Below are 25,380 nucleotides of genomic sequence, written 5' to 3'. Positions count from 1 at the left end.
CTCCAGTTCCACAAATCACAGTTTTTAAAACTTTGGTTCAAGTTCAAAACTTCTTTGTGTAGATTCCCAATTACCAACTGAGGATGATGAATATCTTTTTTAATACAACTTTTAATAAGATATTTGCATATGAATTGGAGCGAGGACATCAGATACAAAGCACTTGCTTTCCATGCAGTCAACACAGGTTTGATCCTCAGCACCCAGAGCATCGCCTGGAGTTATCTCTGACCACACACCCAGGAATAAGTCCTGAGTACCATTGTCTGTAGTACCCCAAAGCAGCAACAACACCACAAAAAAGACCTTTCATAGAAAGAAGAGGCATTTTTATGACCATTTTTCCACCAACCAATGTAAAATGTAAAATACTGCCAATAAATGACTGTTCGGCCTTAACCACTTACTTTAGATCTTAGACAGTTTAATCACTTCAGGTCTCTATAATCTCATCCACAATTTTAGTGGCTAATCACTGTTAGCAGTGCCAGAGGGATAGAACCCAGAGCCTCACACATGCAAGGATGCTGAGCTACATCCTAAGCATGGAGTCAGTCACTGTTTAGTCTACAGACTTTTGTGAGAATTAAATGAGATAATACATGGAAAAGAGTCTAGTAGTGAGTCTGGCACACAATAAACTTTCAATAATAGTTTTTCTCATTATATTTATGATTCCCTCACTATCATGAACATCTGATTTTTAAACACAATTAAAACACAAATACTTATTTAAAAAATATATAGAAGACTACTATAAGATTTATGTAGACAAATATCAGTGGAAGGTGGCTTTTTGTTTTGTTTTTGTTTTTTTTAATCATGGTTCACAGAACCAGGATTATCTAGTTCTAAGGAAGTGGAGAAAAAATTTGCTCCCTTTTTTAAGGACCTCACCCAGCCTTACTCCTGGCTATGTGCTCAGGGATTACACCTGAAGGGCTAAAGAGGTAGAACATAGGGGATGTAATGGATTAAATCCATGTCAGCTACATGCAAGACCTTACCTGCTGTAGTACCTCTTTAGCCCCTAAAATAAAAAATTTCTGTTTCCTTCTTACTTGGTGTAAACACATAATCTATGTTATGTTTTTTAATTTGAAGTAAAAAAAAATACTAGGAATGAAAGTTGTTGGCTTCAGTTGCATAGGAAAAACTATCACCTTTATCAAAAGATTAAATAATGTTTTAAAGAAAACATTGCCAAAATATTATGGGAGAAAAAAGTACACTTAGAACCCCTGATAGAAGTGAACCAACTTTCTGTGGTTGTTTTCTCCATCATGTGTGTCTCCCAAACAACATCTTGGTTCCAGTTTAGCATATTCTACTTATTTGCTAACATGCCTTCCTTTTTCATCAGACTCTATCTGCATTGCAGCACCTGCTCAGATAGTGGCTGATAAATAGGTACTAACTATAGGTTTGTTGAGTAAATGAATGTGTGTAATGAGATACTCCCAAATTATAGGTCTTAGAATGAGCATATCTTAAATCCTGAAGTGTCCCTGATATTTTGGAACACACAGCACATTGTGTGGACTTACTGAACATTTACTAAATGAGTGCTTTTATTCTATAATGTTACCATAAGCTAAATAATATCTTAAAGCATTTAGGTACTGAACATTGCTTTAGTACAAGTCATCTCTATCAATAACCCATGATCAAAAGGGAAAAATCAAGACTCAGCTTTTATATGGTTTGTTTGAAGTGACCTACGGGTCAGAGTCAGTTTTGTTTTGACTAGTCATCCCCTTCCTCAATTCTGGGCTCAATTTTTACCTTCTAACAAACTTCCCCTGCTTTATGCTCCTTCCTCTTTACCCTTTCTCTGTAACACTGACGTTCCATTTTACCTAATTTATGTAATTGGTGAGACTATCTTTATCATAAGAACATATGTCAGCTCCACAGGAGTTGGAACCTTTGTCTGATCATGACCCAATCACTGTCACAGGACATGAGCCTGATCATTACATTGACCTATGTCCCAATCATTGAAACTATTACCTGGCACACATTAAGTGGTCAATATACGTTTGCAAAGTAAAGACAGAACCAAAGTCCAGGCACTTCTCACCAAGTCCTTCATTCTCTTTCGATCTCAGAGAAATATTTTCTGGTTATGGAATGACTGGTAGTGATGTGAAAGAGGATTTTTTAGTTGAGGAGACAAATTTATTTCTTATGCCTGAATTCCAACATTGCACATTGAATCTTATGCTCCATGAGACCACCAAATGCAGGATGCAACAAGCTATCTAATATGCGCATGCTGCTTTTGGAAGGCATTAGATTTATATTTGGTCACTGCAAACCTAACCTCTTTCTTATATAATATCTGCAGAGTAGAGATCTAGTGGTGCAAAATGGGAGCAAAGGGAATGGAATGAATTTAATAATGTATGATCACAAACCATCTACAGTGCTAAAATTTAATGAGAGAACTAGAAAAGAGTTACTCCAGCATAAATTTCTCTCTTCTACTTAAAATTCATTTGGACTCTGTAAGTATGTTATAAAAAGTTAAAATTATTTTTTCCTTCTGAGGCAGAACGTGCTATTTGTCACGACAATGCAGAAATCTACAAATAGCAAAAGTACATTTTCCAAATTGCACCTTTGAGAACTTAAATCTACAGAGTATTAGCTATAAAATATAAGAATTTTTTATAAAATTATGAAACTAGCAACATCAGTATTAGATAATTAGTTCTAAAGTCTTTCATAGATTTTTGATAGGACATGATATCAAACATGGCAATAAGACCCTGCAACATTAAATACCATGTTAGCATTTGATCAAACTAAGTATATAACCATATGAATATCATAAATTATATTTACACATATGTAAATATATATTAAAAACAAATGTATTAGCACTACATTCAGGCTGCTAAACAATACCATAAAAGGAGCAGAAGGAACCTTATAAACAACAGGAATTTACTTCTCTTGGATCTGAAATCGGGAAAATTTCAGATTTTCTTGGAAGCACACATAAAAAAAAATTAGACATATAGACATAGAGTGGTTATAATTTTAAAAAGCAATTAAATTGTTATGAGACTGTTATGGACTGGAGCAATAGCACAGTGGGTAGGGCATTTGCCTTACACGCAGCCGACCCGGTTCTATTCCTCCGTCCCTCTCAGAGAGCCCGTCAAGCTACTGAGTGTATCCCACCCGCACGGCAGAGCCTGGCAAGCTACCCTCAGCATATTCAATATGCCAAAAACAGTAACAACAAGTCTCACAATGGAGACATTACTGGTGCCCACTCGAGCAAATCGATGAACAAAGGGATGACAGTGCAGTGCAACAATTAAATTGATATAAGATGACATATAATTTTTAAACATTTCTTTAACTGTATTTAAAAATGCTTATATCTGTGTTATACTAACTGCATCTTCTAGTCCACGTCTTAGTTGTCTTCATATTTGTGTATCATTTAAAGAAAATCTGCTCTTTTAAGCATTTATTGAATATTGGTCCTATCATGCAAACCCTGATTTTATCTGTGAAAAGACAGATCACCTGTCCTACATACAATATTATCAAAACAATAAACATAAGAATGAAGCTGACTGTTAGAATTCATATCTCACATCTGTGAGGTCCTGGGTCAAATCTCAGCTAAACAAAACTAAACACTATAATTAATTTCCCAATCCTCCCTCCCCACAGCCCATGACAAATCCACAAAATGACTCTCAATTTGTCAGTACACATAGTAGTCACTTTAATCTTGGTTCCACTAAGCAATTTGGTTAGTTGACTCCATTGGTTAGTCAGTGACCACCTCTAGGATAAACTCTGAATAGAATGTTTTTATAGGCTCAAGAATTTGGTTATGAAGTATATTGATCAAGTAAGTTAAACAAGAATCCATGTTATATTTTCCAAGCACTTTACATGCAAACAAGGCAAGATATTAAAGATGAAGACACATTAAGGCCATAGTCTAAAACATTGGAAAGGAATAAGTCGTATTAGGACAGATAGCCTTTCCTACAGCATACAGATTAAGTGAAGGAAGTTAAAATTAAAAAGTGATAACCCTTCCTTGTTATTAAAACATTATTGAAAATTAAGAAAATAAGACAACTGACACACATATAAAGTGACAAGATGAGTCTGTTTTCTTAGACTTGTCTCTAGAAAGCAGTGCACATGAAACTTGTCTTTTTGATTCGGAGTTACAAAACACTACCGAAACTAAGGTGAGATGAAGGCCGTGTAACATGGACAGGTTTCATTATACACACAGTGGGAGGAATAACATTTTCAAGGCATAAAATTACATTTTTTCACAATGGATTTTTAGTTGTCTATGATTATTTCTAGTAAATAAGCATTATTACTTCACATAGTATTTTTTCCTGTAGATTAAAAAATTTTAGGATAGCAATGTTTTCTTTTATTATTAGTCTATTAGTTTCTGCTTGAAAGTCATACCCAGATGTGCTCAGAGATCACTCACGGTAGTGCTGTGGGGACCGTCTATGGTGCTAGGGATTGAATAAGGATTAACCACTTATAAGGCAAGCACCCTACCTGCTGTACTATCTCTACATGCCAGAAACATTGATCTTAATGTTTCCATCCTTGGTATAGTGTGATGTGAACATGATAATCATTGTACTATAGAAACAGCTGCTTTGGGTATAGTATGAGCTACAAACAATTTTTTCTGCCACAAATTATGTTTACATTTTTGGACATTAACTATCTTCATATTATCACTTTCCCTAACTATCTGCATATTATCACTTTTCTTTATGATTAACAATCATGAACAGAGCATCTAGATTAGCTTAAAATACTAAAAATTTAATTGTATGATTAATACATCACTTAGATGTTTCCATGTAAACAAAATACCTTATTTGAAAAGATGATAAATTAGAAGGGTTTTTATAGACCACCCACAATATTATAAACTCTAAGTATATTCTAAAACTAAAACTTCTTTCATTTTATTTTAAGCCTTAATTAGTGGAAGCCATTATGTTACATTTATTCCAAGGTGTTCTCTGTACTAAAGAGTCATTTGCATATGTTCCTCTGTATGTGCACAATTGTCAAGTCATACAGTTATAGGCATTCCTGAGAGCTACTTGATATGGCTGGCCCAGTTTTTCCATTTAAGCCATAACACAGTCAATTATACAAAGGGTACACTTGGCATAGAAACAGTCCATCACTGGTTGTATTAAGTCCAGTTTGATTTTAATGAGAAAGCTAAGAAAGTTGCTATCAGTGATTATATGCTTTGGTGGGTCCAGCTATGTGTTATATTGGAATAATAAACAGAAAAGATGTTGGGTGACTCCTTTTCCATTTAGTGTTTCTCTTTGTTTTAATGCTTTACTTTGAGCCATGCTCTGAGGCTAAGTGCTCTCCTCATGATTACACACTTTCTTGCTTTCTTTTGTCTTCTGATGCTTAAATTGCTCTCCCATTGATATTTTTTGTACTAAGTGAAGACACTGACGCCATCAGTGCATAAAGCCAACATTTCCTTTTTTTAAATTACAAATAACTTGATCTTATACTTCACCATAAAGTGGAAGTAGTCTGAGTATAAACAAACAGATTGAGCTCTACCCTCTACACAATAAGGACACATTTTCAATAATTAAAGAGTATGTGGTTAATTATAGTCTAATGAAAAAGAAAAATGCAAGCTGGTGTTTCACTTTCTCCATACCCTTTGAAGGAAACCTCCATTAGAGTTAGAACTCTGGAATGTATGTTTATATTAAGAGTGTAGCTGACTACAAACTGAATTGTATATTACTTCCACATATATAATGGTCATTTCTGAAAATTACTGTTAAACTATTCTGAGGAAAAAAAGAAATGTCATTCCTCTTGTTACTTGAGTGTTCAAATTTTATTTTTATGTAATGTGTTCTTGAATTTATTCATAAAAATTAAATGGAATTTCTTTGTTCACAAATTTCAAATTTAAATTCTGAAAATTGTTACAACTCTAGATTGGCAAAGACACTTAAGATCATCTGTTGGTGAAAAATGTAACATTGGATTTACCAGTGGCAATGCTGTCAATAAGTAGTGTTAGTCTTTAAAATCACTTATTATTAATAATAGAAATTCCATTACTTGCATGGTCTCATTGAATCATCATCACAACATTGTATAAGACTATACATCCTCACAAGTTTAAGTAGTTTGTCTCAGTTTGCATGACATGATCATTTCACGCTTATTAAATGATACAGTTGAGATTCAAACTCAGGGAAGCTGCTTCTTATGATCCTAACATGCATCAGTCTTAAAACTTACAGCTAAGTCTTGAAAAATTCTGAATAAAGCCATAAGTAAAATGAGCCACCATTTTACTTCAATCAATTGATCAATTTTCAGAAGAAACAAAATCAATACAAAATAAATATATGAAGGCTTACATGCAGTTGACCTTGTCCAGTCACTGGCATGACCACATATGGTCCCCAGGCATTATCAGGAGTGTTCGTGAGCATAGAGCCATAAATAATCCCTGAGCACCTCCAGGTATGACCTCAGGCCCCCTAAAAGGAGGAACTTTGGTCTTGGTCTTTGGGGAAAGTTTTCTGACAGGTGGCTGTAGAAATTTCTAGGATCTAGTAGAGCTAGGTAGGAATAGCAGGTGCAAATAAGCATGTTTTATTTCCCACTTCACATAAAGACCACCCTCAACCCTAAGGAAATTGAGGACCCATAAAGAAGTTGGATTTTCTGTAGATAACTTTGGTTTGTAATGTTTTTAAAAAACTTCAGAACCTTCTAAAAGACATTCTTATCTGTTAAGAACCTTTGACTTGGCAGAATCATTGCATGTTCACTAGATATACATTCCTCAGGAACCATACTTTCTAAGAACCGTTTTCTAAAAGAAAGAAGACAGTGCAGAAAGTAGAAGATTGTTGCATATCTGCAATGTGCTTTGGGCATTTAGTAAATGTTTGCAAGGAATAACCAACATTTTCTGAGCACTTACAGTGTGTCAGTCCTGGGCCTAAATTTTCCACATTACCCCATGTAACCCATCGCAGATATTCTGGGGAAAGGTTAAGTAAACTCCATTTTGATGAGGAAACTGTGATAGAGAAAGTGACACAGTTCAGTATACAAGATACATATGTGACACAACATAAGAGGCTCAGATCTTAAAACCACATGCCGAGCCATGTTTTAAAAACCAAGACTAAAACTTTATAAAGACCAAAGCTATGTGAGGTCCTGAGTCCTATCCCTGGTACCATGAAAAGAACAAACAAAAAAAAAATTTTTAACAAAATTAGCAGATAGGTGGAAACCAACAAAAACTACGAGTGCCTTGAAAATTTTACCTAGAAAATTTTATTTGATGTAGAAAATAGGTAAAAAGATAAGTATTTCAATAGACTTTAGTATGCTGACAATTCTCAAAATGTTTTGAGAACAGAATTTTCAGCATACTACTTCCTGTGGCAAGTAATGAAGAAAAACATTCAAAAAGCAAAGTATTCTTAGGAATGTTAACACAGTTTTCAATTTTTGTCTCAGAATGATTTTAAAACTGACCCACTACAGACACTTGATGACTCCTGATGCCCAACTGAAGCAAAGATTATCTTTCCCAGGTTTATGCAGCAAAGAAAAACCTAATTCATGCTGTAAGGGGAAAAGCTCAAATACATATTTCTACATAGAAATACCTTTAGACTAATTACCCCGTTTTTATTTGTTTCACTATGAAATTTGGCAATGACAATAACATGGAATACATTTATGTACCGAAAATATTCTATGTTGTAGTAGACACTTTTCTGTTACAGATTTAATGTAACTTTCAAGAGAGGAAGGAAGATTGATATCGTCAATAACTAAGAGAATTCACCATAGACTGTATCATCAAAAAAAGCAGGTCTCCACAAGAAGAATGCATGCCATTTAAGAAAAATGTGAAAGCACAATTCTAGACAATTTAGTGTTGCTACAGATTAATAGGAAATGGAAAGGTGCAATTCAGTAGTTAAGCGAGGAAGCTGATCCTGGCAGTGCTGACTAGAGGTGGCTGGGGAGAGAGAGTATGATCTTGTGTTTATAAAACTGAAAGACTGGGTTAACAGGTGGTGAGATACAGCAGCAGTCATTTAACAAAAACATAATCTATTTTCAACATTGGACTTTTTTCCTTTAAATTTCAATATCAGACAATAATCTGTAGTTTTGTCACCACTATCTTTAAAGAATAGGGAAAATTAGATAAAACTTCCATATTTTGGAGATTCATTTAAAGATAACATTATTTTAGCACAACGAGTGTTCTGTAAAATTATCCACTAGTGACAATAATATATCAAAATCATGATACCAGTTTTTTGTGTACCTTCTATAGAGACTCTAGACTAGGTTCTTTTATTTTATCGGTTAAATTTTCTCAACTCCTCAACATATATTCACAGCACTTTTTCTTAGTTTGTATGAAAGTGATACATTCACATAGTTCTTTTTTTAATATGAAGTGTACACAGTGTAAATCTCCCCAAGATTCCTCTAACCAGATATCATCTCATCTTCCCATATGCAACCAGGCTGTTTCTAGTTTCTTAGGAACACTCTCAGACATACTTGAAGTGGATGTAAATATGCATGTATTTTCAATTTACAAAATACTAAAAAGCATATTTATTCCTGTTTAGCTTGTGAGCTGAATTTCAGATGAAAGCAAAAATAGACTCAAGTTAATCCCAAGAATATTTCAAACTCCATTGAAGTGGTAATTGAGGGCAGAGGGGAAGAGTGAGGGGCTGTTCCTCCCCTGCCCTCTCCAGGTGGGACCTTCCTGAGGTGCTGAGTCACAGAGCATGACTCAGTTGTTTGCATCAGAAAATAGCTGGAATAGAATGACTGTACTTATTTGTGGAATATAAAATAAGGAATATGAGGCTAACACCCAAGGACAGTAGAGACAAGGGCCAGGAAGATTGCTCCATGGTTGGAAGCCTGCCTCATGAGCTGGGGGAGAAGGCAGCTGGGATAGAGACGGGATCACAAAGTCAATGATGTTTGGAGGGATCGCTCAGGATGGGAGATGTGTGCTGAAAGTAGATAAAGCACCAAACATGATGGCCTCTCAGTTTCTGTATTGCAAACCATAATGCCCACAAGTAGAGAGAGAGTAAGAAGGAAAATGTCTGCCATAGAGACAGGGGGTGGAGTAAAGGGGGTGGCGAAAGGGATACCGGGGAAATTGGTGGTGGAAAAAGTACACTGGGGGAGGGATTGGTGTTCAATCATTGTATTACTGAACCTCAGTCATTAAAGCTCCATAACTCTATCTCATGGTGAGTCAATAAAAAAAAGAAAAAAGAAAACAGCCATGAAAGAAGCTAGAATCTGTCTCAAAGAAATAAAGACTCGTCCTCCTGAAAGAACAATTGAGTTCTTCCTTATCTGTAGAGGAATCATTGCAAACACTGCAGGCGATGCCCCAAACCATGAATAGTATTTAACTCTGCTTTTTTTTCTACATAAATACCTATGAAAAAGTTTAATTCATAAAATAAGTGCAGTAAAATATAAGCAATAATGATTAAAAATAAAATAAGATAATAAATGATAATAAAAATTCCATAAATGCAATGTCCCATAAGACACATGTTATCTTGTATATAACATTTTCAAACTAAGATCAACTGTCGACATTTGAAACCATGGAAAGCAAAAACTCAGATAATTAAGGCACTGCTGTAAAAACTAAAATGGGAACTGCAGTGGAATAGTCCTTGTAAAAGTTTCTGTTTGGGAGCCACATCTGGCTCCTATTAGTACTCGAGAGCTAATCCTGCTTCTCTATTCAAGAGTAAGCATTGTTGGTGCTTGGGAGAGCATCTAAGATGCCAGGCATTTGAACTAGAGTCACAACAACAGATATGTACAAGGCAAGCACCTTATTATCGTGTAATAACTCTATAACCAAGCCCTTGTAAAAGTTTCGGATGCAACTAATTGTCAAAATTGTCATCAACTAACAGACATGGTGTCTTCTGGTGAGCTACTTTAGGAAAAATAATATTCATTCCAATCAGAAGGAAATAAAATAATGATAAATCATGAGATGAATGCTAGAGATATTTCTTAATTTTTCCCTAAATTTTGTATCTCATTACAATATAATGTGTGAAGTACAATGAGAGACACATCAAATTTATGCAGTCTGCTTAACTATTGTTTTTAATATATGTGTAATTATTTTGTGTAGTATGTTTACTTTAGAGCTATGTTAGGGATAAAGCCAGCTAGGAATAGTATTTAACCAGGGACTAAGCACAGAATGGAGACAAAGCTAGTACATTTCAGCTGCATAGGACCTGGTGTGATAATTCATGTCATACCAGGTTCTATGTGATGCTGGAGAAACTCTGTAAAGAAGAAAGGTACCATGGGGCCTGGGAAATAGGGCAGATGGCCTCCCAACAATTGCCAGGAATAGCTAGGACAGGAAGCCCCCAGCACCACCAGGTATGTCCTTGGCAGTCCTAAACACCACAGACTCCCAATACCGAACTACTAGTTCAGTTGGCCAAGTATTAGCAGGAAGGGCTCTCAGGGATCCTGACCACTGCTTGGGAGGACACCCACACCCTCACCCATAAAAAAAGAGGAGAAAAAGCATGGACCAGAGAGACAGAGTGTTATAGATAACTGATTCTCAAGGTTTGGTCTTACACATCCAAACCCACCAGAGTGACAAATAAATTGCACAAAAATAAGGTAGCACTTTTAAAACCTTGAGCAATTTTTTTCAAATGACTCATCATGAACGAAGCTTGTTTGTTTGTTTGTTTGTTTTGCTTTTTAGGTCATACCCGGCGATGCACAGGGGTCACTCCTGGCTCTGCACTCAGGAATTACCCCTGGCAGTGCTCAGGGGACTGTGTGGGATGCTGGGAATCGAACCCGGGTTGGCCGCTTGCAAGGCAAACGCCCTACCCGCTGTGCTATCACTCCAGACCCCAAAGTTTGTTTTTTCACTAGCTGAAAATGCCAGAAAAGAATGAGCTTTCTGTTTGGAATAAGGAAAAATTTTTAGACATAGATGGTGATAGTGCTTGCACAACATTGTGAAAGCAATTAGTAATCCTGAATTGTGCACTTGAAAATTATATGAAAGGGCCAGAGAGATAGCAAAGTGGGTAAAGTATTACCTTGCTTGAGGTCAACCCGAGTTCTATCACTAGCACCACGTGGTCCTCCAAACACCATTAAGAGTGAGCCCTGAATACAGAGCCAGAAGTAAGCCCTAGGTGTAGCACACCAGTCCCCCTCCAAATTGTTTAAAAGTTCCATTTTATGTTAAGCCTATCTTACCACAAATGAGAAAGTCCAATGATCATAATAGTTTTTCTTTTGGAGTGATTAGGACATCTATTCTTGTTTAGCACATTATTTACCCATATTGAATATTCCTCAGTTTATTTGTTTATATTTTATTAGCATAGGGAATCCAAAAGTCTGAAAGTTATTTCATCTCTATGTAGACCTTTAAGAAAGTAACAAATACCAAGGATGTCTATTTTAAACCACTCACAATTATTTTTTGTCGTTTTTTTGCACTGCTAGGGTGCTCAGGACTTCCTCCTGGTTCTGTGCTCAGGAGTCACACTTGCAAGTATTCAGTGGACCAACCATATGCGGTCTTGCCTTACTTCTTGTATTGTCTCTACTGACCCACAATTCATTTATTTTATTTTTTTTTCACTTTATTTTAAAAACAACCTTTTTTGAGGCACTGTGATTTACAACACTGTTCATGATAGAGTTTTATGCACACAATGTTCCAATATCACCTCCGGCTAGAGTGATGACTTCTTCCTCTACCATTATTTCAAGGTCCCACCATGCCTGCCCCCTACCCTGGTAAACTCAGTTCTGTAAGACAAGTTTTCAGGTTATGTTACCTTTGCCCATTGTATGTTTGGCCTTAGTTTGCTTATCTATATCCCACTTATGAGAGATATCATGCTATTTGATTTCACTCAGCATGATACTCTACATCCATCCATGTAGCAGTAGATTGTACGACGAACTCCTTTTGAGCATAGTAATAGTATTTCCTTGTGTTGATTTCTCAGTTTATTCTCAAATATTTTAGTGGTTTCCATATTTTGGCTCTTATGAATAATATTGCAATAAACATAAGAGCACAAATATCTTTTTGAAATAGTGTAAAACTAAATTTTAGCCAGAAGACATTCCCAATTTTTGTACATCTGTGTTTCCTTGGAAAAGAGCTACCAAAAGTGATACTTTTAATAGAAATAAGAACAATAAGTAACACAAATTTCATGTTTAAAAATTGTTTTAAACTATTACTCTTCCACAAATTGTTTGTGTTCTATTGTTTAAGAGATAGCATCTAATTTTAGTCACAATACTTGATCCAGTATTTGATCATGACATTGCTTTCATTACTGGGTAGAATGGAAGGATGTTCTCTGCATTTCACAGCAGAGTGTGTAAACTAATAATGAAGCCCTGCTGTTTCCCCTGGGGACAACTGTGGTCCTTGAAGGGCATCAAGTCTTTGCAGCCACCGTCACTGACTCTCGTGAACAGACTCTAATAGGAGACTGTAGTTTATAAGTTGAACTTTAAAATGTTCAATCCCTTCAAATTCAACTTGTAAAATTGATCCATTGATTTGGTCTTTCATTTTAAAAACAAAAGAAGAAATCCAATTATACTCATTTGATTATCCAGGTTCATTTTTATTTTTCCTTTTAATTTAAGCTTTCATTTAAAATCAACACAAGTTTCTTAATCCATTGATCAGATTTAACACTTTTTAAAATTTTTTTATTAGCGAATCACTGTGATGTACAGTTACAAACTTATGGACTTTTGTGTTTGCATTTCACTCATACCGTGATCATTTACCCATCCCTCCACCAGTGCCCATTCACCTCCACCAATGATCCCAGTATCCCCCACCACCCCAACCTGCCTCTGCGGCAGGGCATTCTCTTTTGTTCTCTCTCCTTTTGGGTGTTGTAGTTTGCAATAGAGGTATTGAGTGGCCTTCATGTTCAGTCTATAGTCTACTTTTAGTTCACATCTTCCAACCTGAGTGGGTCCTCCCAACATCCTCTACTTGGTATTCCCTTCTCTATCTGAGCTGCCTTTTCCCCCAGCATGTGAGGCCAGTTTTGGCAGGACAGTATCACTAAATTATTGTTTCCTTTTGCTACTTTTGCCCCTACACTCTCACCTCTCTAGCATAAAGATCTGGTTTCCATGGTGACTACCTGAGCAGACCCTTTAGTTGTGTATTCTTACCAGGTGGATCATGGGAAAACCCAAAGTAGAATCCAGAGCTTCTCTTTCTCAGATCTGTACCCATTCTCCTACATATTCTGTAATAGCTACTCTTGCCAGCAATGTTCATTGCTGTATAATCTTGCAGTGTCAATTTTCTGAAAAACAAGCAAACTGACAAAGACAGTTCCCAAGGCTATGCTGGTGATCTGGGTTGGTTAGCATTAAAAGTTTTCTGTAACTCGATGTGTTGCATGTTTTTCTTAGGGCTCTTTGAATTTCAGGCAGGAGCTTCTGGCATTTACTACCTCAGCACAGAATGGCCTAATTTTATCATTTCTAGCAGTTTTAATTAAAAAAAAAAAAGATTCTCGAAGGATGCCAGTGGATTTTTGGCTCTTTGGGGGGTTTTATATTGGGGAGGTTGGTTTGGAGGCCATGCTTGGTGATGTTCAGGGGTTATTCCTTGCTCTGTACTCAGTCATTACTCCTGGCAGTGCTAAGGGGTCCATATGGGTGCAGGGGAGTGAGCCAGGTCTGCAGCTAGGCAAGTGCTGTTAGACAAGTGCTCTAACCATTATGCTATCACTTCCACCCAGATTTTGGTTTCTACTCAGGTCTTGATATTATAACACCCAAGACATATTTATTCACAATGTGAGAGTATAAGTAAAAATACCTAAAAGATTCAGAAGTTGGTTTCCTAAAATACTACAATGTACTGTAGAAAAGTTTAGAAGTTTCAATTCCTTTATAGCATTGCACGAGTTTTTATCTTTGCTTTAACTCTTTAATTTATTATCCACTGAGACCTTTTGTTTAGTCCAGGCTACTTTATGATGACACTAAACCACTAAATAATTTCCAAGTCTCCTACTCTGGGCTCAACAGGACCCAGGAGCGGAGATCTTCTGCCTATTTCCCCCAGCCTCCAGCAACCCAGGGATCACTCCCATAAGCCACCTCCTGCGGGTGCCAGATAATTTCATCATCAGCCACCATCCAAATCACGTGGCTACTTCTCCCGGAAGAGAGCATAACATGACGCCCCCATAGCCATGCCATCGGACTTTCTGCCAGGCTGTTTTTACTCAGGGTGTCCCAGAGGGAGGCGAAGGCCTTCCCTATCCCAAGGGACCCAGCCCCAGCAGTCAACCTCCACAACCCAACCAGGCCATGCTCCAGGACACTCCCCACACACTTGGGCTGAGCCTCACATATGAGTGAACATATTCCTGGACACATCACAAGACACTCTCTACCCATTCTTCATGACTACCACACCATATTTGATGGGGTTCTGACAGTAGGCAACAGATCATTAAGGGAAATATATATATACATATGCATATATACATATTTTCAGATATATATACCAAAGCTCACACCACCCAAACTTTAACAAGTTAGTGATATCCTATAGAATGTCTTAATGGCTCCTGCCAAAATAGAACTATCCTCACACAGTTTCCTATATGAAAAATTTTTTGTAAGCATGTTCAGCAGTTCTTCATAACAGACCATTCAAAATATATTATTTCTGTTGTGTTTTGGGACAGGTATTGGGGCTTGGATGGAAACATCTCGAATTTGGTGGTGGGAAGATGTAATGGTGGTGGGATTGGTGTTTGAATATTAAATATAATCAAATATTGTGAACAAAATTATAAAATAAAAAATTAAAATAAATAGTTTCCAAGTCTCCTATATAACATAGGAGGTATTTTAGATATTTGAGGGGGAGTGTTAGAGCAATAGTATAGTGGGTAGGGTGTTTACCTTGCAGGTGGTCAACCAGGATGTGATCCCCGCATCCCATATGTCCCCTGAGCACCACCAGGAGTAATTTCTGAGTGCATTACCAGGAGTGACTCTTTAGCATTGCCGGATGTGAATCAAAAAGAAAAAAATTATTTAAAAAATCATTAGATATTTTTCATTCCATATGGCTCAAAGCTAACAAGTGAAACGGAAATGGTAGAAGGTTGACATATATCCAAATTTATTCAATATGAGGCTTTATCATATTTGAGGAGTCTATGCAGCATGAAACAATCCATGCAGCAGAATAGTTGTCAGTGTGTGCTTACTTTAATCATTCTAAATGTTCTATGTGCCAATTACATATTGTGAATATAAGTCTCTGTTATATCAGTGTTATATACAGAGGACACATACAGAGGAAATTACTCTACCTAATTTACACAAAGAACAATTGGAGCTCAAATATTTCACAATTTATACAAGAATATAGAGATAGGATTGAGGTCAGATTGTAGGGGTAAAGTCAAAGTATCTATCATGCCAAAGCTGCTGTTCCTACTGTTCCAGTGACCTACGTCTTATCCTTTGACTTTAAAGTGAAGAACTTTAATCACAAAACTATAGCCTCCTGTAATTCCATGTTATGTCTAAACTCAGGCCGCCAAATGGGATGCCAGCTCCCTGGGTTCCTCCCAAGCTACCTTAAAGGAGATGTTCCCTCTGGTCCCTTGGGTCTTTCTAAGCACACTTGGGCAATAACATCTTTTTCTTCTCACAGAGAAAAAAAGATAATAGAGATATTTAGTAGAGCTCAGGTGATCATTGGGAGGAAATGTTTATGTAGAGAAGAAAAATGCACTTACAGATTATCTAATAAATAATATAGAACCCTAAAGAAGACTAGAATCTAAAGAAAATGCTTAATGAGCTGGACTTGTGATTCATTTTAATAGTGTCTATTCTATCATTTTATTCCCTATACAAAGTGGAAGCATTAATGGCATTATTAAAGTTTCTGGCTTCTGAGATCTAGGGTTGACTTATATGAATATCTAGGCTTTAATTTGGGTTGCTATAAATAGAACCAGCCTGTCTACTTTTGAAGACTTCTTTTATGAATCTTATATGTTATTAAATGCTTAAGTTTTTAGATCTAACTAGAAATCACTAACATTTCTTAGTGACTTGTATAACTTAAATATTTTATTTCCAAGGATCACTCAGAAACTGTTGACCTATGGGAGGAAGACAGAGCTCCACAAAAGGCAGCTTTCACTATCATAGAAAACTGTGTGGGGCTGAGCTGTGTGTGCCTGGGAGTTCTTTGCTTTCTCATTTTTGAATCCTGCACATCTTCAGGAGACCTTGGCAAGGTCAAAAGCACAAAGAGCTAACCAGGGGAAATCCCAGAGAAAGTCAAAATCTGAAAATAACAGCTGGATCTCTAGGGACCTGCCTCATTCCTGCTGACATGGCAGGTGTAGGATATTGCAATTCTCTCTCAGGCAACAAAGTCCTTGGAGAAAAGAGGAAATGAAGAAAAGGACAAGAAAATAAAAGGTAGAAGAATAAGGAAAATGTACTACAACATATAATAGAAAGCAAAGAAAAAGGAAGTATAAAGGAAATTAAATTGAATAAAGACAGAAACTAATTGTATGGCTAATTAGAAAATACATTTAACTATAAGAGCCTGGCAATCTACCAAGAGTACCTAGCCCGCACGGCAGAGCCTGGCAAGCTACCCGTGGTGTATTTGATATGCCAAAAACAGTAATAAGTCTCACAATGCAGACATTACTGGTGCCCGCTCAAATCGGTGAGCAATGGGATGACAGTGACAGTGATAACTGGAAACACATTAAGCTGTAACTTAAATTTAACATGTTAAGTTTTTAAATACAACTGTTACATGTCTGAAGATTGGATGACTGTATCTCAAAATTAGTTTTTTAAGCATTAATTTTTAAAAAGTCTTTCTGACATATATCTTTGTACGAAAATAAAATGCATAGATGTTACTTGAAATGCTCCAACATGTCATATTATATGTGTATCTTTGAAGTCATAGATGACAGATCATGGCCAGAACAGTTCAATGGAAGTCAATGTTGCTTTATACTTTTCAAAAAGGGTTAGTACTTTAAAAAATGTTTTTTAAAAAATTTTATACTTAAAAATTGTTTTAATAAGAGGTCATAGGCAAGAGGTAAATACCAACCTTGAAATTTGGGGGTTAATTTTGATGCAATAATCATGGAACTCTACGACTTTTCTTAATTTTTATTCAATATGAAAGAAAAATAAATGTTTTATGAAATCATCAAACATCAGAAAACTATGAAATCTCTTATGCAATATTGTCCTAATTTTTATAATGCACATATTTCCTTTTATCATTGGCTTCAAATCCATGTCTTGTCTACTTTATACATGGCCTCTATGTTGGTATCAGAGCTAATTTTCTGTGCCATTCAAGGGGTTTAATGTTCAACAATTCAGAGAAGCATATTACTCCACAATGCTCTTTGTTGTATATCTTGCATAGGTCACACACTGGATTTTATTCAAATATCTAAAAGCAGGGCTGGAGTGATAGCACAGTGGGTAGGGCGTTTGCCTTGCAAACAGCCAGACAGGGTTCAATTCCTCCGTCCCTCTCAGAGAGCCCAGCAAGCAACCGAGAGTATCTCGCCTGCACGGCAGAGCCTGGCAAGCTACCCGTGGCGTATTAAATATGCCAAAAACAGTAACAAGTCTCACAATGGAGACATTACTGGTGCCCGATCTAGCAAACTGATGAACAATGGGATGACAATGCTATCTAAAAACAAATTAATGACTCTTTTCTTTTTTCATTACAGCAGAAAATGGTCCTCGTCTACTGGTGGAAGCAGAACAAGCCAAGGTGTTCTCACATAGAGGTGGCAATGTCACACTGCCATGTAAATTTTATCGAGATCCCACAGCATTTGGCTCAGGAACCCACAAAATCCGAATTAAGTGGACCAAGCTGACTTCAGATTACCTCAAAGAAGTGGATGTTTTTGTTTCCATGGGTTATCACAAGAAAACCTATGGCTCTTACCAGGGTAGAGTGTTTCTAAAGCGAGGCAGTGATAATGATGCTTCTCTGGTGATCACAGACCTCTCACTAGAGGATTATGGGAGATATAAGTGTGAGGTGATTGAAGGATTAGAAGATGATACAGCTGTGGTAGCATTAGATTTACAAGGTAAGTAACTGTAAATCATGTTGACCTTAGAAATAATGATTAATTGTTGCTATGTTCTTTTTTCCCCTGTCACAAATAATGTCTCACAATTACCATGGTGGTGGTGTAAGAAACCCTATTTTGTGAGAAAATCTATTTTGGCTTGGTCTTATACAGATTGTCTTTGATACCAGCTTTCATAAACACAATCATTATACACAAACTGAAAGCATTTGCAAGTAGGAGAGACATACAGCGGGACTGAATGAGCAATATTCAAGATCTGCCTTATGCTATTCAAAATTTAAATTTCACTGCATGCCTATTCAGAAATTCAGATTAGATGCTTTTTTATTATGTTTCTAAAATTATCTGTTTCAAAATAATGGCAAGCGTTGTGAAGGACATCTGCTACTAAAATACATACAATTGAATTCTGTAAGATAATTGTGAAAACTTAATTTAGCAAAAAAGTAATCTCTATATTTATTTAAATATTATTGGCAAAAAGTAATTTTCAATGACCCAAAGCCTCACTAGCATTGAATATCAGACGGTCAAAACATTTGGGGGTTGAATATTTTATTTCTTGAATATAAAGTATATTTAGTAATACCGAAACCTAAAATGTACACAAGGTAAAGAATAAGAAACAACCTTACTAGGTCAAAGAGATAGTACACCAGGTACACTTGCTTTGCATGCTTCCGACCCAGGTTCTATCCCCAGCACTCGATATAGTCACCGAGATCAAAGAATAATACTTAAGCACAGAACCAGGAGTAAACCCAAACCACTACCAGGTGCTGCCCCAAGATCATCCTTATTCTACTTATTAATTAGAAAAATTAAAAACTGTATCAGCCATCCTGTTGTATCCTTCCATTCTTTAAAGCAGGGAAACTCATCTCCTTATTTATATTTTTTTTCTTTTTGGGTGACCCCTGGCGAGGCACAGGGGTTACTTTTGGCTCTGCATTCAGGAATTACTCCTGGTGGTGCTCGGGGAACCATATGGGATGCTGGGGATTGAACCTAGATCAACTGTGTGCAAGGCAAACACCCTCCTCATTGTGCGACCACACCAACCCACATCTCTTTATTTTTTATCACACCATAGCTCCATGAATATCATCAATACTTCCCATCACATCAACGGAGATTCATGTCTTTAATGAAGTTGACAATGCCACAAAGTGCGTTTCTGTGACTAATTTCACTCTTAGTTATAGGTCATATCTTCTCATTCTAAGTAGCTTTAATCTCTCAGACACTATTGAATCGAGTTAATGTCCATGAATATTGACTTTACACAGAAGGAAAGCAGTGGATGGTTAAGACAGCCAGTCATCAAATACTAGCTGAGAGATGATTTTCTTCATTAAAGGGACCTGAGACAAGGTACTGAGCTTTGAGCTAGTAGTACTCAAAGTTTAGGTTAGTTTCAAATCTGTTATATGTTTCCTAAAAGGAGCAGGTTACTTACCTTTGCTATGCCTTTACTTGCTGTTTTATGAACTATGGTTGGACTCTAATGTCTGTGAACATTCATTATTTCTATAAATTTTTCCGAAGTTTCTTCTAAAATTTTATAATGTACTGTTTCCTAGATCTAAGTCATTTACATGTCATATTTTCTATATTCCATATTAAGTGAAGGTAAAGTTTTGTGGAGTTGGTGATCGCCAAAGCTGTAACTGGAGGTAGAAAGGGCCTAGGGTAGAAAGGGTCTAGGCATGCAGTGCCAGGGATTGAACCTGAGGTCTCAAGAATGCCAGATATTAAGAGTCCAGAGCGCTGTGGAGCACAGTGATTAAGCACTTTCTTTGCATATAGCAAATCCTGGTTCAATTCCCAGCACTCCATAAGGTCCCCTGAGCTTTTAAGAAAACGCAACTTGAAGAAAAAAACTTTTAAGAAAAAAACTTTTAGAAAAAGCAGTAGAGCATTTGCCTTGCATATGGTCAACTCAGGTATCTCATGTAGTCTTCCACGTACCACCAGGAATACCTCTGAGTACTGCCGCCAGTTGTGGCCCCAAAACAAAACAAAATAGAGCTGCTTGATTTGAACCCTGAAAAGTAAGTTATATAAAAGGGAAGAGTGTAACAAAGCAGGAAAGAGTGTATGATAATGATAGTATATAGAAGCAACCCTTCAAGGGGCAAAATATGAACAGATACCATAAATAACATCTGACTTACTGAATGGCTTGAGACTCAGCTTGGCAACAGTGCAGAATAAAATACAGTATAAGGCAAGTGCCATAATCCCCGTACTACCTCTCATACCCCAGCCAATCTTTTTATCTTGCTTTATTTACTGTTATTTATGCTGAACAATTTTAAAGAAATACTTATGGGTTAGTATTTTATTTATATATGCTTCAATATGAACAAAACACTCATATTTTAAATGAAATTACATGTATATGCTAACCACAATACTATCGTTAAAACTTAAGAATCCTTGATTGCTGACTTGACTATGAAAACTATGAATGACTTTATGAGTTTATAGATAGTCTGTAAAAGATGTCCAAAATGCAATATATTTACACAAGCGTTTGAAGGCTATGGTAAACCACATGTGCCAAGAGATTTCTTGTGTTTATCATTTATTTACTTTTGTTCCAGTTACTGACATATTTTTAAATGATTGATTAAGCCTTTCTATGAGATATTAACCTTTCAGGCAAGTTTTACTTAAACACTGATAAATCTTTTAACATGCATAAATAAGGTAAGGAAAACATACCATTTCTAATACCCTTGAAAACTTAAAATGTTTTATGTCATTAAAATGTAAACTGTCATTCTGACTAATGGACTCTTTGCAGGAAACCACCACACTTGAATCTCCTATATTGATTCATTAAATAATATGTTATTCTTAGTTATAACTTTGAAAACTCATTATTAATCATGCCAATTCAAATTTTATGAATATTTTTGAAAAACTGACGTAAGGTGATTTGGTATTACTTGTGGAAACACAGTTTATTCACATAAGATGTTGCATAAGGTAAAACCTTCTGGGAAGTATAATAACCCTTATTGCTGTAAACATCCTCCAACAAGAAATATAGTTTATATGAATGTAGGCAAGAGATTGATGCCACAAAATAATGAGTAGCTTGGCTATAGAATTCATCTCAATAATCAATAATATAAATAACTACATGGAAAAATTACACGGTGCTTACTTTAGTCCACTGGCTTTTCATTAGTGAAAACATAGTCAAATATACAAAAATATAGTCTGAGAAACCTTCAGAAATATAAAAGTAATCAAACAGGTTTAAAACACTAACTGGAACTACAAAATAAAGGAAGAAATGCAAAATCATGTTATCTTATCTCTGCTTTTGTCTTACAAAAATGTTTACTTGAGGAAGTTACTAAAAAAAATTTTTTAGCCTTTAACTGTATCACACAGTGAAAATCTTTTATATGCTTAGCAAATAAATATTTGCCAACAACTAGTGTAAGTTGGACTATATGATTATAAATCTTAAAACTCTGAAAATAAATAAAATAAAACATAGTAAATAAACCTTAAAAACTGTTTTCAAAACATTTTTATGAACTAAACTACTCACATATTTATATTATTCTTTACTGTATGATGTATTATCCTTGTAGTGATGTAATGATGAACACTAACCCTCAGTGAAAAAGTAGAAAACTTACAATTACATATTTGGCAAAATAATGATATTTGACAAAGTGATCATATTTTCTCATCCATTAAAGTCTTACTTTTTTTATTTTTGCAATGCTTGTTGGAAGCAATTGCCATTTGCTGTATAATTTGGCTTTTTAGGTATTGCATATTTGTCCATAGAACTAAGAATTTTATGCAATTTTAGCTTAGATATTAAAATGTTAACTAACTGTAAGTGAAATAACTAAAATAATTAACAGACATATTATTCCAGAAACATCATTGCTTATTTAGATGAAACATCTTATAATTGAAATGTGTTCACCAAGTGTATACACCACAGTGAAACTTTTCAAATTATGATTGATCAAGATATAAAAATTGACTTTGATTTACTTGAAACTTATTTATTTCAACAACATGAGATATTCATTAAAATTTGTTAAGTAGGGCCAGCAATAGCACAGTCCGTAGGGCATTTGCCTTGCATGTGGCCGATCCAGGTTTGATTCCGCCGTCCTTCTCGGAGAGCCTGGCAAGCTACAAAGAATATCCCACCCTTATGGCAGAGCATGACAAGCTACCCATGATGTATTTGATATGCCAAAAACAGTAACAACAAGTCTCACAGTGGAGACATTATTGGTGCCTGCTGGAGCAAATCAATGAACAATGGGCGACAGTGCTACAGGTAGGGCCAGAAAGATAGTACGGCATAAGATACTTACCTTGCATGTGGTTAATCTGGGTGCAATCCTATACACTGCATATGGTCCTCTGAACATTGTCAGGATTAAGGCAGGATTAAACCCTGACATAGCTGGGTATGGTCTCCAATAAGAAAAAAGAAAATTTGGTTGTAAATCTTTTGAGTTAATGTAATAATAACAACAAAAAAAAAAACCCCTGACCATTTATTCTTACAAATGAGATACAAAATTAGTTTCACTTTGACTTTAAGAAATGATTTGCATAAAGAAAATATATTAAATTTGAAAGGAATTTAAATAAAAATATATTACAGTGAACTTGGAACAGAATCAATCCATTTTCAGTAAAATTCATTGGCTAACAAAAGGCATTTGAAAATGTTTCCAATGTTCATGAGAGTCCACCAAGTATATTACAGTGAATTTAAATGTTAAAGACATTCTGGATCTTGAAAATTATTATCAATTAGAGTATCATACATTTTCCACTGTTATCATCTTGTCACATTTGAGAGATGGCGCGTTCCTAATGGTTTTTCTATCTCATCTGATCAAGATACTTTGAGTTATTTTTTTCTCTTTATCTTGCAGTCAAGGAAACCTCTATAGGATATATTAAATAATTTCCTCTTTTTTTTTTCTTTTTTGCTGGCATTTCTGGGATTACTGAGGAAAGAAGATAAAAGGCACAAGGGCCCTGGCTTTCTGGTTCAGCTGCTTCCCAGGGTTTATGGGTCCTCAGCAGAAGCCTGGGCATAGATCTGCTTAGACACCGCCATTGCTTGGTTTCTCCCTTAGAAGAGCAAAGGGTAGAGGCAATCAAAAAAGTCTTTTCCCTCCTCCCTTTGGCTCTCATTCAGTTTATTGATTCCTCAGCCAAGAACCTGAGAAAGCAGAATGAGAGAATGGTGCCAGTTGGACTGCCCCAAAGGGACAAAAATGTCCTGCAGGGGTGTTCAGTGGATGAGATTTGATTTTAAGGTTATTGAAATTTCTTGTAGAGTCTTCCAGGACAACTTAAAAGAAAACATTTCCTGTGCCTTGTTACTCTTTGTGAAATGGCCAATTGTACATTTCTCTTGAATAGGGTCTGTAGCCTTGTAAAAGACACATGTGAGACATTCCCTCAAGTTACTGTGTCAGTGGGACAGTTTTTCCATTTCATATGCTAAGACATTTTTATAGTTATAAATAATTTAAACCCCAAGGCAGTGCTGGAGAAATAGCACAGAGGATAAGTTGCCAGCCTTACATGCAGCCAACCCAGGTTCCATCTTGGTACCTCATTTGATCCCTCGAACATGGCCGGGAATGATCCCTGAGTGCAGAGCCAAGTATAAGCCCCTGAACATTGCTAGGTGTGGCCCCAAATCCAGAAATATATAAAACCTCCAGGATGGGGCCAAAGAGAAAGCTCCATGTGCTAAGGGAAGGCTTTGCATACAGAAGGCCCGTTTAATCCCCAGGACCAAACAGTCCCCTGAGCACCATTAGTGGTAACCCCTGAGCACTGCAGTGTGGACCAAATCCAAAATCAAAGCAAACAGTAACAGAAGGAAGTCAAACCCTTCGATAATCACTTTAAGTGGTGCTTTAACACTAAATGGAAAAAAGTTTTGATATGCAATTCTTTGTAGAGTTTTTTATTAAGTCTGTTAAATAATAGAGCTTTGCCCTTGTTGTGCTCTCTTATTACTTAAAGAATTTTTCCAGAAAGTTGTATAATACTCAATCTCCCATGATTATGTGACTAAAAAGAAAGTTTTTCAAAAAGTATTGCATCTTCCCAGACAAAGTTCTATGTGACATTTACATTTGCTATGGGTTTGTGTCTTCTAAAATATTCAATATAATTCAACATTAATTTAATCAACAAATGTCTATTATGTATGTATCTCATATACCAGAAAACCTCAGGGTCCCAGGATATGGCCTACTGATAAAAAATCCCATATATTAAGAACAGGAAACAAGTAATATTAAGACCTACACAAAAACTTGAATAGAGGGGGCTGGAGCAATAGCATAGCGGGTAGAGCATTTGTGTTGTACGTTACCAACCCGAGTTCGATTCCCAGCATCCCATATGGTCCCTTGAGCACCGCCAGGAGTAATTCCTGAGTGTACAGCCAGGAGTAACTCCTGTGAATTGCCAAGTGTGACCCAAAAAGAAAAAAAAAGAGCTGAATAGATGAAAGAACTTCCATGTTTCTTCTATGGGCATGTTTCTGACTACAAAGAATTATTTTTCAGTATAAAATAAGACTGATTAATTAAATAGGCTTAAATAATAAACTTTTTAGGTTTTCTTTAAATAGGAAACCCCTAAGTGACTTCATATTCTTTCCCTTAAAAAAGGATAGGAAGTTTTTAGGAGCACAAATTAAAAAAAAAAATAAGTAGACTTCTGCATTTCAATCATTTGTTAACATATTTCTTGAAAAGAATAAAGCTAATGGAGCTGGAGTGATTCCACAGCGGGTAGGGCATTTGCCTTGCACTCGGTCAACCCGGGTTCGATTCCCAGCATCCCATATGGTCCCCCAGCACCGCCGGGAATAATTTTTGAGTGCATGAGCCAGGAGTAACCCCTGTGCATTACCAGGTGTGACCCAAAAAGCAAATATAATAAATAAATAAATAAATAAAGCTAACAATTTATTATATCAGTATAATTACTAAGGAAAAGCTATGTGGATTTTCAG

The 25,380-nt window shown here is 36.1% G+C and overlaps 1 protein-coding gene across 3 annotated transcripts in view; it reads left to right on the top strand.

The window, feature by feature from the left end:
• Positions 1-25,380, top strand: part of HAPLN1 (hyaluronan and proteoglycan link protein 1) — a 46,155-nt gene that overhangs the window by 14,261 nt on the left and 6,514 nt on the right. For 2 of the 3 annotated variants that reach the window (XM_004613172.3, XM_055123722.1), the window contains exon 3: positions 17,949-18,320. In XM_004613172.3, the coding sequence (XP_004613229.1) occupies positions 17,949-18,320 (372 nt within the window). The remainder of the gene's footprint in view (positions 1-17,948; positions 18,321-25,380) is intronic. The other variant, XM_055123724.1, reaches the window with a different exon arrangement.

The sequence above is a fragment of the Sorex araneus genome, chromosome 1 (assembly GCF_027595985.1).
Source record: "Sorex araneus isolate mSorAra2 chromosome 1, mSorAra2.pri, whole genome shotgun sequence".
Taxonomy (NCBI): domain Eukaryota; kingdom Metazoa; phylum Chordata; class Mammalia; order Eulipotyphla; family Soricidae; genus Sorex; species Sorex araneus.
This window is presented reverse-complemented; position numbering and strand designations above follow the sequence as displayed.